Raw genomic sequence first — 16,385 nt, forward strand, 5'->3', positions numbered from 1 at the left:
CCGCACTTGGACACGTTTGCACCCCCCGTCGCAAGAGGCCACGTTAGGCGGAGGAAGAGCGGGACCAGTTTATACACATATCGCGAGCTAGCACGCGGAGCTGCACCACAACACCATGGACAAGAAGCACGAGGACGCCGGCGGAGTCGCCCAGATCGACAAGACGTCCGTCTTTCAAGAAGGTAGGGCACCTCCCGCATGCGCCAGAGGTTGGCGGGGGACGCTGACGCTGTGCAGCACGAGTATTCAACCAGAGCCCCATCTCGCCCAGGAAATGTAGAGTGATCCTGACCAAGCTGGCGCTGCTGCTCTTCACCGGCGAGAGCTGGGGACGCCAGGAAGCCACGACCCTCTTCTTTGGCATCTCCAAGCTGTTCCAGAACAAGGATGCTTCGCTCCGCCAGATGGTCTACCTGGTCATCAAGGAGCTCGCTGGCTCCGCCGACGATGTCATCATGGTCACTTCCTCGATCATGAAGGACACCTCCGTCGGCAGCGACGTTGTATACCGCCCCAACGCCATCCGCGCCCTCTGCCGTGTCATCGACGCCTCCACCGTCCAGGCCATCGAGCGTCTCGTCAAGACGTGCATAGTCGACAAGAACCCCTCAGTCTCCTCCGCCGCTCTCGTCTCCTCGTACCACCTCCTCCCAGTCGCCAAGGATGTCGTCCGAAGATGGCAGTCAGAGGCCGCCGAGGCCGCGTCGGGAAGCAAGTCGGGTGGTGGTTTCTTGGGAGGGTTTGGAGGGGGCTCACACACCACCCTCCAGGCCAGCACAAACTACATGACACAGTACCATGCCATTGGTCTCTTGTACCAGATGCGCGCCGGCGACAGGATGAGCTTGGTCAAGATGGTGCAGCAATACTCCGCTGCTGGTGTCGTCAAGAGCCCTGCCGCTACTGTCTTGCTGGTCAGATTAGCAGCTAAGCTCGCTGAGGAGGACCCAAACCTGCGAAAGGTGAGCTACATCCTCCCCACCCAAAGATGTCTACTAACAACTTTCACAGCCTATGATGCAACTCCTCGACGGCTGGCTGCGCCACAAGTCGGAGATGGTCAACTTCGAGGCTGCAAAGGCCATCTGCGACATGCGCGACGTTACCGATGCCGAGCTCGTACAAGCCGTCCACGTCCTCCAGCTCTTCCTCACTTCTCCTCGCGCCGTCACCAAGTTTGCCGCCCTCCGCATCCTGTCGCAAATGGCTTCCTTCAAGCCCGACGCCGTTCGCTCATGCAACCAGGATATCGAATCGCTCATCACCAACTCGAACCGTAGCATCGCCACCTTCGCCATTACCACACTCCTCAAAACGGGCAACGAGTCTTCGGTTGACAGGTTGATGAAGCAGATCACTGGCTTCATGGCTGAGATCACCGACGAGTTCAAGGTCACCATTGTGGAAGCTGTCCGAACATTGGCACTGAAGTTCAAGGCGAAGCAGTCCGGCTTCCTTGCTTTCCTCAGCGGTATTCTGCGTGACGAAGGCGGCTACGAGTTCAAGCGATCCGTTGTCGAGGCTATCATGGACCTCATTCGCTTCGTACCTGAGGCCAAGGAAGATGCGCTTGCCACACTTTGCGAGTTCATCGAGGATTGCGAATTTACAAAGCTCGCCGTCAGGATTCTATTCGTACTTGGACGGGAAGGTCCTTCAACACCGCACCCCACCAAATACATCCGGTACATCTACAACCGCGTAGTCTTGGAGAATGCGATCGTTCGGGCTGCGGCGACCTCTGCTCTGTCCAAGTTCGGCGTCGGACAAAAGGACCCTGAAATCAAGAAGTCTGTCCACGTCCTCCTTACAAGGTGTCTGGACGATGTTGATGACGAGGTCCGTGATCGCGCTGCGCTCAGTCTTCGTTTAATGGACCAAGAGGACGACGACATGGCTGTTAACTTCATCCGTAACGACTCCATGTTCTCCCTTCCTGTTCTTGAGCACCAGCTGGCCATGTACGTCTCTTCGGATTCCCGCGACACCTTCGAGACAGCCTTCGACATCACCAAAATCCCCACAGTCTCGCGCGAGCAAGCAGATGCGGCAGATCTTACCAAGAAAACCGAAGGCGCTACCCCAACCCTCAAAGCACCCAGTGCAACCAAGGCACCCTCGAAAGCTGGTGCCGATGCCGCCGCAAACGCAGCATCGAACGCGCAGAAATATGCTACGGAACTGCAAAAGATTCCAGAACTGGCTGCGCACGGCGGCGTGCTCAAGTCAAGCGATGTCGTCGAGCTCACAGAATCGGAGACCGAATACGTGGTCACTGCCATCAAGCACATCTTCAAGGATCACATTGTCATTCAGTACGACATCAAGAACACTCTTGAGGACACAGTATTGATGGATGTCGAGATGGTTGTTACACCGGAAGACGATGGTGACGTGCAATTAGAAGAAGAGTTTGTCATCCCAGCGCCAAAGCTCGTCACCAACGAGCCTGGTACAGTCTACGTCTCCTTCAAGCGCCTGGAAACCGAGTCGCAGTTTATCGCCGCCAGCTTTACCAACGTACTCAAGTTTACCAGCAAAGAAATCGATCCGAGCACAAACGAGCCAGAAGAAGGTGATGGGTATCCAGATGAGTACCAGGTTGAGGATCTTTACCTCACTGGTGCCGACTACGTTGTTCCGGCATATGCAGGCAGTTTTGATAATGTCTGGGAACAGTCGAATGGCGATTCGGCGACTGAAACACTGCAGTTGGGTAACATGAAGAGCATAACTGGTACGTCGATTAACTTGCGAGCTATCACTAACGACGAACTAATGACTGACGCGTTACAGATGCAACCGAACAACTCACCAAGACTCTATCCCTCCAGCCTCTCGAAGGTACAGATGTCGCTTTGTCGACATCAACCCATACTCTCAAGCTATACGGCAAGACTATCACAGGTGGCAAGGTTGCTGCTACGGTACGGATGGCCTTCAGTGCCAAGACCGGTGTGACCATGAAGATTGATGTAAGAAGCGAGGAAGAGGGTGTTGCAGCATTGGTAGTGGGTAGCGTGGCATAGGTGGTAGATGAACATTTGTTTAGTAGCGTGTCTTGAAAGCGTAAAAGGTCAACAGGCTTCTTAGTAGAACTCTTGGTATCCGCAGCTCAATGATTATGACATATATGTTACAGATTGAGGATTGAACCCACAAGCACTCTGAGCGACCGAGTCTGTGCCGCACGTTTCTATGAAGAAAGTGCATCGATGGCTTTGTTGACGATACCCCGTATCTGTTTCCACCGTCTCACCACCGTCTCCCTCTGGCCTTCCGCAATCTCATCTCCCCCTTCACCCAAGTCCAGCTGCTCTACCTCTTCCAGAGTATCCACTATCTCTCTCGAATACTTGGTCAACACATCCGCTAGGTACTTATTCAGCCTGGCCTGATCCCTAACTCCATCATCATCCCCCGACACAAAAGCCGAATACCTCCTTGAATCCAGCACCAACAGCCGAAGCACAGCTTGCGTCCTATAGCACACAATCTCCTCTTTACCCGCACCGAACAACGTGTAGTCCCCATGAAAGCCATCCTCCTTCAGCGCATCCACCTGCTGCTTATCCAGCAAAGGCAGCAACAAGTGATCCAAAGGCAGCGTATCATGAACATTTCCCTCAAGGATGAAACCGTACTCTACGAGCAGAAAGTCGCTTGTGTGGGACCCATACGTGACAAAGACTTCTTCGCCCGCAGAATACGAGCGGTCGGCTGTCACAGAGTAACCCTGGCTGTTGTGTTCGGGATGGCATCCGTTGTCGGAGTGGTTGAAGTAGTCGATTAGCGGACACATGCAGTAGCAGTCGTCTGCTGTTAACTTCGCACGTCGTTTGGGTAGACTGGGGTGGGCGTTGGGCAGGTCTGGATATTCCCAGTAAAAGGTTCGGGTGTTTACTATCAGCCAGGTGTATGTGTAGAGGGACTTTGTCATAGCGGGAGGAAGGTGTGGTGAGAGTGTTGACCAGTCTTTTTCTAGGTTGGAGCGTTGTTTCGTGAGGAGTGTTTTGCAGGCTGGTGGTAGGAGGGACTGGAGTGTTGCGGGGTAGTGAAATGGCATGGTTGATGCGAAGTCTTGTTGTGTGGGCCAGACGTCTTGCCAGAGTTGGTAGCCGTGTGGTTCCTGGCCGCTGTACCATAGGGAGAGGGAGGCGGCGAGTTTTCCATGGACGGTGGCGTTTTCGGGGAGTTTGAAGGCTTGGATTGAAGGCAGGGCTACATGGACGAGGGATTTGTTGGAGACGTGGACTAACTTGTCTCCTTTCTTGATGATTTAGTTGAGGGGTTTGAGTTGGGGGTGGCTTGGGTGGGTGGGACTGACTTTGATGTCTTTTGCGGCTACGATGCCCATCCCTCGACCGCTGAAGCGTGCTGGGGCTATGCCATCGATTTCAACGCCGTTGGATCTGGCCCAGTCGACGAATCGGGTATGTTGTTCGCCGGGGTCTAGTGCTGCGGTCATGGCTGTGGTGGATGATGCTGATAGCCCAAAGGCCTAGAGTACTCCTTTAGTCTTAACTCACACAATTGTTAGAACTGTAAAATGTCACTTGTTGTGAGAGTTTATTATCGTACCAAAGGCTCCTTCCAGAAGCGGACAAACAGTTTTTTGGTTTGAACTTGTTCTTTGTAGGGTCAGGATTTGAAGAACTGGGTAAGCTGTCTTTCAGGAAAGCCTATCGACTACAATGCAAAATCTCGATCATTCAGAATGCAATCGAAGATGTTGCAGCTGATAAGCCCAGGAGTTGAGGAAAGAGTCATCTGCTAATACTTTGGCGTGGCTGGTGCATGTGGCGTATCGATAAGAATCGCGTCATGATCGGCTCGAACCAGATGAGAACCATCAAACCTACGCTGTGCACAATCCCTCACTGAAACGCGTAAATGGCGAGAAATGTGCGACCATGTCAGCTCCCGAAGCTGACGTCGCGACCACTCTTCCAAACGTTATCATTTGCGCAATCACCACGCTGTTTTTCGGTCCTCAATCGCCCTCCACCAAACTATGAGGGTCACATACCATTGACGCGTACGGAAAGGTTAGGGCTGGCCATCGGCTCGGGTCTTGGAAGTTTCCTGGACCCGCGAAGAGGAGGTAGACACGATCCAGAGTCTCAATGTCATGGTTCGCTGCTTACACAAGCCAGACCTCATTGCATCCTTTGGCGAAGCCACCGCGCAACCCTACTTCATCTACAAGCTTCGTGATCGCATGCTTCTCAATCCAACGGGCCGACGAATACTACGCGACCGACCACGCTTAACGTCTACCTCGCTCGACATTCCACGCCTCCGCAAACTCCCTCCGAACACATTGGGCTATGCATACGCGGCATGGCTTGACCGCGAGGGCGTCTCGCCAGACACACGAGCGCCAGTACAGTACATAGACGACGAGGAGTGTGCATATGTCATGCAGCGGTATCGCGAATGCCACGACTTCTATCATGCCTTGGTCGGACTACCCGTCTTCCGTGAAGGCGAGGTCGCTCTCAAGGCATTCGAATTCGCCAATACCGGCCTACCTATGACTGGCTTGGCTGTTTTTAGCGCTTTCACCTTGAAGAAGGCTGAATGGAGACGTTTCTGGGACGTGTACGGGCCGTGGGCTACACGGAACGGCGCACAAAGTGACGATGTAATCAACATCTACTGGGAGGAAGAACTGGAGACGGATATCGACGAGCTAAGAGCTAGATTCAGCATTGAGAAGCCGCCGGATCTGCGAGCTATGCGCAAGGCGGAACGTGAAGCGCGCAAGAAAGAAAAGGAGGCTAAAGAAACCATGGCACGGGCTGCCGTATGAGATTCCAACAATGTACATTATCGTGTAATAACCACCTAGCACATGTCTCGACCTTAGCCTGTCTTCTGCGTGGGATAAGTTCCAGGCAGGTTGCTTGCTCGACGCAGCAGGCGACACAAGGATGCGGGGTCTCCACACGGGACGGCACCCGCCAGCCGAATCATCCACCCCAGACGGCCAATTCCTATGAATGCGACCCACTGCACATGCAGTTTGCTTGCTGCCTACAACAATCTCCGAGCACCGAGTGCTGTCATGGCCGAAAAACGAAAGCATGGCGAATCTCCCGGATCAGACCAATCACGACTTCCACTTGATGACGGCCGCCCGTCTACCAGCCCAGCCGGCAGTCTCATAGTCGTTGAGAACTACCCCAGAAAACGTATAGCGATAGCTGTGGGCCAACACTACCCCTGACTTCCGACCTTAATTACTTATAGCTTGTAGTGCAATGTTTGTAGATTTCGGAAGACACGCTGTGACGCCCAGAAGCCGGTTGGTCAGACAAGATTGCATTCATGCATGCCTTTATTAACATTTGCAGTCTTGTGGTTTCTGTACTGAGCTCGGAATTGAGTGCACCTATCGAAAGCCAACAGTCGGCGACCGCACAAAACCAGTCGGTCCCCCACCAGAGGCCTGGTCAAGCATTGAAAGACGACTGGCGCAAGTCGAAGCCAAGCTAGAATCTACACATCAATATGCGCCCGGCTCTGCAGCACTTTCACCCAACACATCTACTCATAGCGATATGCACCCTCCCCCAGAGTCCAGGTCACGACACTCGAGCGCCAATCGAATGGCAATTGAAACGATCAACAACTCCACCATGTCTGTTCCATCAGTTGGTACACCAATATCGTATGACTTTGCTTATCGACAGACAAGCACTGAGGGAAAAACCCCGAGGCCTAGCCTTACTACTTTCCGCGCACCTTCTTACATTCACGTGGAGAGCTGGGACTACACGGCTGACTTTTACGATGATGAGATCTTAGCCGGCGAACAACTGGCGGATCAGTGTGATGCAGTCGTCTCACGTCCAGTGGATTTATCGCGGCGAACGTGCCGACGACTCCAACAATCTTTCGTGGAAAATTTCCTTCGGTGGACACCTATCTTCGATCAACGAACCTGCGTCAGTGCGCTTGAGCAGGCAGACTCAAGTAGCTTTGAGCACTCTAGTGCATCAGCATGCCTAGCATTTCTGATACTGGCCCTTGGTGCAATCTCCGAAGATAGGAATGATAATACGAATAATCTCACTCCAGGGCTGGAGTACTTTGCACGTGGCTGTCGCATCCTCGAGCACCTGTCGCTTCGCATCGGAAACCTAACTAGCCTTCAGTGTCGGATACTGCAAGCTTCGTACCTCAAGTTCGCTATCAGACCACTGCAGACATGGAACTCCATCACGCAGGCTGCGAGAGACTGCATGCATATTTTGAGCTCGAGAACTATGCAACGCTACAGCCCATCAGACCAAGAAGCATTCAACCGAGCGTTTTGGGCTTGCTCTACCGTGCTGCACGAGTAAGTTATCCAAGCGCGGCTTGCATCGTTAGCCTCGATAGCGGAAGACTATACTAATGTAAGTATGTGCTTAGACTTGAGGCGACATGTAAAATGCATCCCATCGGACTACGCCACTTCCATGAATTGGTGCCGCTTCCCCAGTTCGAAGAAGAGGATTCCGGCTTCTACTTCTTTCTAGCGCAGATTAGCCTCAGGAAGTTCCTGACACAGACTCTTGAAGTTGTTGGTTACTGTAAGTGTCTCTACAGAGTCAATATTGCTACGTGCACTGACCATACGACCGCCCCTTCCAGTTTCAGGACAGGTCATATTTGCACCTGTCGTCATTGGCGAGCTTCGTAAACAGGTCCGTGAGTGGTTCGATCATCTGCCTTCTGCCGTTCGGTTTCCCTTGGATTCGACGCCGCTATTTGACTCTAGGAAGTCTTTCCTAAGGATTCAGTACACAGCTCTACACGTAGTGCTTGGCTGGCCTTCAGTACTTAGGATACTTGAGAACAGTGAAGGAGAGGCTAGTGCTCAGGAAATCGAAACGATTGCAGTTATAAGGGAGCATGCGCGACACTGCATAAAGAGTTCAGCCTTGCTTCTAAGCATAGCAGACGAGCAACTCATGGGAAGAAAGATGGGAACACATTTTACACTATACCCGTATGATCATTGCGTTCACATACGTTGAGCCCCAACTAAGTCTACCTAGGACATTTGCGTGCTTCGCAACCCTACTTATAGCGTACGGCCATACGGCTCTCGCTTTCATCGAAGAGACCAAGCAGGAGCAGCATATACGCAATGGATACGAATTACTGCGGCCATGGACGCATCTGCCTCTGGTTCGACGAGGATTGGAAAGGGCCCGCATTTTAATGCAGCAAAACGATCTTGCGCATATCTTCCACGCATATGCAGATGAATCACCTCAGCCTGCGTCGGGCGTTAGTCCACCAGTAGCAACGAGTCACGACTGGACATCTCCATATCCAGGGCACCTTATACAAGGGAAACACTAAACACCCTAGAGCCTACGTCGCCGTTGGGCCACTTGCTTTGCACTGTTTTATCTTGATATAGGCTCTAGGGTGTTCGGGTTTTCCCTTGAATGGGGCGAGGGTTCAGTATCAAGCCATGATAGCCGCGCGGACCCTGAGATGGCATCTGAAGTTTCGTAGGAAGACCGATCGCACTGCGGCATGGTTCGATTTAGGGAATCCCACGGGCTCAAACCACGCCACAAAGACATCGTACCAATCGGAAGATATTTATGACGACCGGTATACACGACCGGCCCGATGTCTCGTTACGAGCGTCCGATACAAACCTGGCCTTGAGTTCTTTCGCCGTTACGCCAGGGCGCCCTGCGGACAGATCCGTGCGAATGGGATCCTTCCCACACGGAACAATAACCACAATCTGTAGATGCATCTCGATGCAGGACCGTTGATCCACATTTGGAAATCGGCTGGTCATCAGTAGCGTATACCTGGCATTCTTGAACTGCGCACTCATTCCGCGTTTACGAATACATAACGGAGAGGGCTTTTGTGGGGTGATGCGCACGCAACCAGCGCTGGCACCAGCAGAACAATTTACACGCAAAGACCTCCACGACAGTCTACCAGAATTCAGAAGAAGTTGCGGCAATAAAACTGAACATGGCCTGCGCGATATATCAAATCTACTGATCAACATAACTGCTCGCGCGCGAAGCAGAGACCACGATGATCACCAATGCTCGAACATGAGTACGCAGGACCTACGGAGTAAGACCTTGCTAAACAATGCGATTTCTGCGCTGCCAATTATCTTGGCTGAACCCCAAGAGTTCGCCTGCCGGCAAACACCAGCCTTGCATCATAGCCCACCTTAAGATCACCTGAATATACAGTTGGGCATGCTGCAAAGTGACCTGAACCCGGCAAGATCCACATCAGTCCAAGCCATAACATCGTGCATCCTCGCGATCTCTGGGGTAGATGAATCCTATCAAGTGCGTTGCGCTTATCAGTCACCAACCGACCGCTCAAGCCGCCGCTGCGGCTGTGATTTGAGTAAGGGCTGTCCTGCCTTGCACGACTGTTACCAGCATCAGCTATGAGATGCGAGAAGCGCTACGTCCGCAGGCCCGTCATTCATCTCGCCATTTTAACACAGTTTAAAACTCTGAATCAGGTTTGCATGCAGCGCCTTGTCTCATTCACTTTGCAACAACACCAAACACTCTGAGCACAACACCCAAGCTAGTCCCAAAAGAGCAAGGTTCATCGCTAGTGTACAAACGAGTATTGTCTCATAGTACCTAGATATCAATTGGTGATAATCTGTGTTATCCTTGTGCGACACATTTTGTGGCCCGTCATGGGACACGACAGACAACCTGAACTCTACGCAGCGGCGCTTATAACTTATACTGCTGCTGCAGTCGCGCTCGTCTCTCGATTGGTTGCACGCCGTCAGACAAGCCATCCGTTGGTATGGGGAGATGTTTTGGCCGCAATTGCGTTTGTATGTGTACTTGACCCTGTATCGATACGAGACTTACAAGTTTGCAGTCTACCGGAAGCGGCTTCACTTTCATCAGCATATACAGTATGTACTGTTCTGCGGTCTTTACAACTAAGCGCTGACGGTGACTAGAGATGCGATGGGGACTCGGAAGGCCACTTCATGACATCGACATGGCGGAAGACGAGATTATATATCACTATTTCCTAGAACTTTGGGTAGATATGTGGTTCTACACGTTTTCTGTCGGGCTATCGAAATTCGTCATACTAGGCTTCTACTGGAGAACGTTTTCACTTTCAGTCATCCGACAGCCTATCAGAATTCTATTCGTCTGCTCGGCATGCTGGATCATGGTCAGAGTAAGTCGGCGATCTACATCGACTTCGCAGTACGGTACGCTGATCTCACAAGGTGGTCCTCATCACGATGCAATGTCGGCCGATTCAGAAGTTCTGGCACAAAGATATCCCAGGCAAGTGCACAATACCGCCAATGATGTCGCTCTTTGCCGCAGCCATACCTCATTTCATTCTCGAGGTCGCGATATTACTCTGTCCGCTCTATGAGATATCCAGATTGCATATCTCGACAGCTCGCAAGGTTGCTGTAGCGGCAATGTTCGCAGCTGGCCTATTGTAAGTCGCCACAAAACCAATGCATTGACATCTTAATAATAGATTCGAAGGGTCTGCGGCTCAGCACTCGGTACCATTGCTCATACGGTCGCCCTTGGCAGAAACCCCCATCCAGATCTCACATACGACGGCATCGACGACCAGATATGGGCAGTATGCGATGTGAACCTGGCATCCTTTGCAAGTCAGTCATGTACCCTGAATCTTTCCCTCGAACCAAGTCGCTGACGTTCACCATCTAGCATCCCTCCCTCTCCTCCGACCCACCTTGCGCTCCTGCGGCGGTCTATTCACCTATCTCAGATCAAACGAAAGATCCAATACCCCCAGTAATTACGGCAATCCAAACTCCGCACCGACCTTTGGAAGTGCTCCTAAGAGGAAATGTAGCCGCCCATTAACAACTACCTGTCCCGATACCGAGTCTACGATTGAGCTTTCTGCGGACTTTTGCACCGACAGAGGTGAGAATCATGGTCGAGTAGCGGCCTCGCACGAGCATGGGAATGAATGTGGGAGCGAGTGTGGTATGCATCAGGCCGCAAGTTTTGAGATGGAAAATCGGCGTCTTGTGTAGGCACGGGGTGAGGTTGTATTCCAATATATTAGCATTCGCATCCGTAGCGCAAATGTAATCGGAATAGCACTATGTGCAAGGCTTCTTCCAGTCACACTATCATCATTCAATAGGTGTATGTTCCCAATGCCAACATCCAATACGTTGTGGCGTCAATCACACAAAGTATTCAATACAGCCATCGATTCCAGTGTCACAGAAAACGTAACGTTACATATTGAAATGGGTAGATAATCCGTTTCCACCTCTCATACCCCATAATGAGTGGAAGCCCAGTTCCCAGATTTGGTATCATCGAACAAAAAAACACATGACCACGCTCAAACGCCAAACCCAGACAAAAAGAAGATGATCGCACGTTGATGAGCATTGAACGCTTAGTACGCATTACCGCCCCAACCCGGTGTCTTCCCCTTGCCCTCATGTGGCGAGTAGTATTCGTCTTGCTCCATAACCGGACTGATGGTTATAGATCCTGGCTGGTGCTGCGTCGGCCCATACCAGCCGTTCCCTCCCGCAGGCACATTGCTGTAGTAACCTCCCCCTCCGTGTGCAGCCTCCTCTCCGCCCAGGTTGTTGAACGCTTGTGTGCGTGGTGTCATGGGCGACTTCATGCCGCCAATGGTACCGGGTGTACGGGGTAGTTGTTGGAGTTCCCACATGTGCTGCCATTGTTCGTCGGCAGTCATCTCATTGTCGTAGGGCGATGAGGCCCACTTCTCCTTCTCGGCTTTCTTTTCGGCTCTGCGGGCGGCGTGGGCTTGTTTCTGGGCGGTGGTTGGGATGAGGGAGTAGGCTGATAGGGCGAAGAAGACGACGTAGATGGCGCTGTTGGGTAGAGTTAGCGTTTTATTCGGATGGTTACGGATGGTAGGGGACGTACAGCATGATGATGCTAACGGCGAAACTGCTCTTGGCTTGCATGCAGTAACTCTTGATGTGCTTGTCGTCCACGATATTGCAGTTCTTGGTGAGGTACCAGGGGGCGCCGTTGTTTACGTGCTCGGGGTCAATGGTGTCGGGCGCGGTTTGGATGTGGATGCCGTATGCCCACAGGGCCATGAGTGCGATGTGGAGGAGGAGCGAGAGGATGGGGAAGAAGACCTTGAGGAGCCACAAGGTTGTTTTGACGAGCCAGAAGAACATGCATACTACGCCGATTACGAGGTGGTATTGGGTATTGCTGTGATTGTCAGTACACTATTCAGTCTTGAAGTCGAGTAGGATGATGTCAAGGATATGGACTGCAGTATTGGTTCGACATGTTACTTACAAGCTACTCCATACTAGAGGTGTATCTACTGGCCGGTAATTTGCAGCCGCGTACAAAACGGTGCTTGGCTTCGAGTTGAAGCCAAACTCCCCTCCCACTCTCCACAGGATGGTGCGATAGAGGTTCGGCGATGCAATACCGAAGAGCGCAAGGTTGGCCACAGTGAATGGCAGTTCAAAAATCATGAGAAAGTAGATGATTTTCGGTAGGCGCCATGTTCGCGATATGAAAAAACCCATGACGGGCGTTCGAAGCCGTCACGCTCGACGGTGATGTGCGGTGGTGGGCGTTGCCGTATACGTGATGCTGCGTTTCCAGCTGCGCTCGGACGAATCGCAATTGCGGGATAAGGCTGAAATGCGCCGTCCAGTCTTGTTGCGCAATTATCGTTAACCGAAAGTCGATAGCTGGAGATGCTACCAAAAGCCTCCGATGGTCGCACACAGTCGTTGTTCGTGCTCGAGGTCCGGACGTACAAGAAAAGCATCAGCATCCAGCTCTCTGGGGCCTTTCACGCTCTTAACAGCCATGTAAGCCCCCATCTTAGCCGACGCCAGTGAGGGAGCTGAGGGGCGAAAGAGCCATCGCAGGCGCTGAGTGGCACGCGCATGCTGCGCGATCACACAGCTTGTGAGGTGTGACGGCGAATCAGACTTGCAGGTCGGCGCTGCAGGCGGGAGCTAGACGGCTTGTTCCTTGCGCCATCCCTGCTCCTTTACCGAGGAATGTGGGTTAATATCGACGAATCGGGTAATTCAATATAGAACTCCAAGGTAAGAGGTCGGATGAAGTGGAAGGCCTTATCGCGGGGTTGCACAACGCAAGCGATCGCTTGCTGTGCCGTACAGTGCCCGCGGACAGGAAACGGCGTGTGGCGCGAATAACGTTGATGGCCATGGTTCCCAGACTGAGTTTTGAAATGTGGAGCTAGTCTAGTGGAGCAGTCCCTCGACTATCACGAGCCGTCTGGAATTTACGGTCTTTGTGGGCGCGTAAATTCGAGTTAATGGTGTGAGCGTCGTACATACAACAGCGCTTGCCGCTGCGACGGGATCATTGTCGAATGCAAAACCTAGTATTGATCGCCTTGAACTATCCAATGGTAAATTACCTTAACCTTTCCATTACCACCACTTCTCGCACAGCACTCTCTCTGGAGCGACATTATCCTGCTCCTTGATAAACTTCACCATGTCGTCGCTCATGTCTGGGGGCCCGCAGACATAGAAGACGGTGGATTGGGCTTCCTTCCTGTTGCCAACTGCGCTAGACAGGGCAATATCGTCAATGCGATGCGTCCAGGCACACACTGGCACTTCGGTAGCCGAGTCAATTTGCGGCAGCGTCAGAGACATGAGTGGATGTATCAAGTCACCTTCATTTGTGCCCATCTCAGATCCGTCCCACGTGCCTGTAAAGAAAAGCTCAAGGCGGTCTTTGGTCACCTTGAATCTGGGTATGCGGAACAGATCGAGCACGTCTTGCAGGAAGAGGACTTCGCTCGGGTCGGTTTCGCGCGAAGGGACTTTGGTAGAGTATAGGAAGCGGACTTCGAGGTTCGGGTAGTTCTGGTTTATGTAGGTCATCATTGACATCATAGGGCTGTGGGGTGTTAGCGGGCGAGGCGTGCGAACTGGTCACGGCAGAGCTGGACGCACTTAATTCCGACACCTCCTGCGATGAAGATGGCGCGCTTAATCTTTTTCATGTCCAGACACGGGGGAGGCCACACGAAGCTTCCGCCTACACGCACCGTGACCTCCTTGCCTAGTATCTCCTCCGCCGGCTGCCACAGCCATGCTGCCGGCGGGTTATTAGGGCTCTTCTGGACCGCTAGCTCGAAGTAGGGAACAAAATCGGGATCCGACCGCGGCAGGGCTTCGGAGGGCGACGAGGTAATGGTGAAGCCACCGGCCTTGTCTACATCGGGCACAAAGACATCAAGCCATTGGCCGGGGAGGAACTGACTTATCCATCAGCGCATGTCGCGAGCGAGATGGAGATCGTCATACGTTGAAGCCGTCCTTTTCCTTGATTTCGAATTTAAAGCGCTTGATCCGGTCGTTGACGGGCGTGACTTTGGCGACGGTGGCCGTGTGCAGGTCGTTCTCTCGCGGTTCCGTCGCGGTGCGCTCTTGGTGGCTTAGGATCGCTTTTGCTGAGCGAGCTTGTGGCATGCTGCTCAGCATGCTTCTCTGCGAGGAGAGTCGTCGCTGAAATGAGTGATGGGACAAGAGTCGACGGGCAGGAAGGCTCATAGCAAGAAGAAAGTATCTTACCACGAGGAAAATGTAAGTGGGGACACCAGGTAGAGGGGTCCAATGCGTTATGCAGGATGATCCACTGGGCGGGAGCTTGGACGACAGCCGTTAAGGCTAGCTGACTTCACCCTCACCATGGCATCGGCATCATCTCGGGCCTCCAAATATAGCCAAGTGGTATTGGCCATGAGTCTCCGAGAATGGGCTGACTGCCATCGTGTCGCACGCTGAGCTGTCGCGTTTGACATGTGCGAGTGCATGGTGTGTACTAAGCAAGCTATGACGCGTGCGGGAGCCGCGGCTGTCACCGGAGAGCTGAACACCATAAGACAGCAATTGCTCTGCATCCTCCTTTGACACGAAATCACCTGCACGTGCACTGCCCAACACACGACATATCGTCACTGACTCTACTGCTCAGCCGACAAACACCTCCAATATCTCCAACTCTTACCTCATTCAGGCACAATGTCCGTTGAGGAAGGCACCCATGCCTTGGCTGATGGCAAGCAGCTATATACGAAGACATTCAAGGTATGGTGGAGCCATAGCAATAAGATCGACATTAACGCAATGAGCAGACGGACGGTCCGGCCAAAGCCCGACTTGTGTTCATCCACGGATTTTCAGACGTACGGCTCCCATGGATACAATACTGAATGCATGACTAACGTTGCCTCTAGCACGGTGAGATCATCTAGCCATATGCATACTTCCCTTCTGACACCGGTCAAGTCAACACGTACGGCGACTTCTTCCCACATCTAGCGTCTAGAGGTATTGAAGTTTATACGTTCGATCAGAGGTGCGCACGTGCACCGCTTCCAATATTCACTACTGACAAGGCACAGAGGATGGGGCCGATCTGTAGCAAAACACGCCGAGCGAGGAGACACGGGCCCGACTACCCAGGTGCTGGACGACATTACCTCCTTCATCAAGACATTGATCCCGAGCCCTGTCCCGCTCTTCATGATGGGGCATTCCATGGGTGGCGGTGAAACGCTCTGCTATGCCGCACAGGGTCCGGAGGAGGTGCTCAAGCACATTCGTGGCTTCCTCTTGGAGTCGCCGTTTGTCGACTTTGACCCCAAGTCCAAGCCATCACCCATCACGGTCTTCTTTGGTAGAGTTGCAGGAAAACTCATGGCAAAGCGTCAGTTGACCAACAAACTGGATCCAAAACTCATCTCGCGAGACCCGGAGGTCTGCAAGCGATTCGATGAAGACGAGCTCTGCCACGATACCGGTACACTCGAGGGACTCGCGGGACTGCTCGATCGAACCAATGCTTTGTCCAGTGGGAAGATTGTCATACCTGACAATGTTGGAGAGGGTGGCGTAACGAGGATCTGGATTGCTCATGGCGAGCAGGATGGCATCACGAGCTACCATGCCTCGAAACGTCTGTTCGATGCCTTGCAAGTCAAGGACAAGGAGTTTAAGTCGTACGCCGGACACTTTCATCGCTGTAAGTATATGTCTGACCCAGTCCATGGTATTTGCACTAACCTTGTCAGTACACGACGAGCCTAGTCCTGATAAAGATGTGTTCCGGGACGACGTCGTAAACTGGGTACTGGCTCGCGCGACGGACCCTGTGGGTGACGATAGTGCGAAGCCAAGGCTATGAATCTGTGTAGAAGCTCTCTAGAATAGGAAACAAGCGCGCTGGCAACGTAATCACGATACGAATATCTTCAGGTGTGCATTGCTTGGCCCAACTCGTACGTACACGCGCGGCTCCGGAGATGGAAGGCGGAGGATCTCCAGGCCCATGTCC

At 52.6% G+C, this 16,385-nt stretch overlaps 6 protein-coding genes across 6 annotated transcripts; 3 read left to right on the forward strand and 3 right to left on the reverse strand.

Annotated features, from left to right (window-relative positions):
* Positions 1-115: 115 nt before the first annotated feature.
* On the forward strand, positions 116-3,029 carry J4E93_001693 (uncharacterized protein; the record flags this gene model as incomplete). The annotated part of the gene is made up of 4 exons (XM_049339643.1): positions 116-182; positions 238-962; positions 1,012-2,737; positions 2,797-3,029. 4 exons carry the CDS (start codon positions 116-118, stop codon positions 3,027-3,029), a joined length of 2,751 nt encoding a protein of 916 aa, XP_049203600.1.
* A 167-nt stretch (positions 3,030-3,196) lies between these two features.
* On the reverse strand, positions 3,197-4,468 carry J4E93_001694 (uncharacterized protein; the record flags this gene model as incomplete). Its single annotated transcript, XM_049339644.1, has 2 exons — positions 3,197-4,270; positions 4,328-4,468. 2 exons carry the CDS (start codon positions 4,466-4,468, stop codon positions 3,197-3,199), a joined length of 1,215 nt encoding a protein of 404 aa, XP_049203601.1.
* A 425-nt stretch (positions 4,469-4,893) lies between these two features.
* On the forward strand, positions 4,894-5,815 carry COQ4 (Ubiquinone biosynthesis protein; the record flags this gene model as incomplete). The annotated part of the gene is made up of 2 exons (XM_049339645.1): positions 4,894-5,104; positions 5,157-5,815. 2 exons carry the CDS (start codon positions 4,894-4,896, stop codon positions 5,813-5,815), a joined length of 870 nt encoding a protein of 289 aa, XP_049203602.1.
* A 5,630-nt stretch (positions 5,816-11,445) lies between these two features.
* J4E93_001696 (uncharacterized protein) lies at positions 11,446-12,580 on the reverse strand (the record flags this gene model as incomplete). The annotated part of the gene is made up of 3 exons (XM_049339646.1): positions 11,446-11,896; positions 11,952-12,251; positions 12,342-12,580. 3 exons carry the CDS (start codon positions 12,578-12,580, stop codon positions 11,446-11,448), a joined length of 990 nt encoding a protein of 329 aa, XP_049203603.1.
* An 885-nt stretch (positions 12,581-13,465) lies between these two features.
* J4E93_001697 (uncharacterized protein) lies at positions 13,466-14,530 on the reverse strand (the record flags this gene model as incomplete). The annotated part of the gene is made up of 3 exons (XM_049339647.1): positions 13,466-13,943; positions 14,000-14,304; positions 14,354-14,530. The coding sequence occupies 3 exons, from the start codon at positions 14,528-14,530 to the stop codon at positions 13,466-13,468; spliced, it is 960 nt and encodes a 319-aa protein (XP_049203604.1).
* Positions 14,531-15,070: 540 nt separating this feature from the next.
* On the forward strand, positions 15,071-16,235 carry J4E93_001698 (uncharacterized protein; the record flags this gene model as incomplete). Its single annotated transcript, XM_049339648.1, has 5 exons — positions 15,071-15,136; positions 15,184-15,234; positions 15,304-15,407; positions 15,454-16,073; positions 16,123-16,235. 5 exons carry the CDS (start codon positions 15,071-15,073, stop codon positions 16,233-16,235), a joined length of 954 nt encoding a protein of 317 aa, XP_049203605.1.
* Positions 16,236-16,385: the final 150 nt, after the last annotated feature.

Source organism: Alternaria ventricosa, assembly GCF_023758065.1.
Source record: "Alternaria ventricosa strain BMP 2768 chromosome Unknown scaffold_2, whole genome shotgun sequence".
Taxonomy (NCBI): Eukaryota; Fungi; Ascomycota; class Dothideomycetes; order Pleosporales; family Pleosporaceae; genus Alternaria; species Alternaria ventricosa.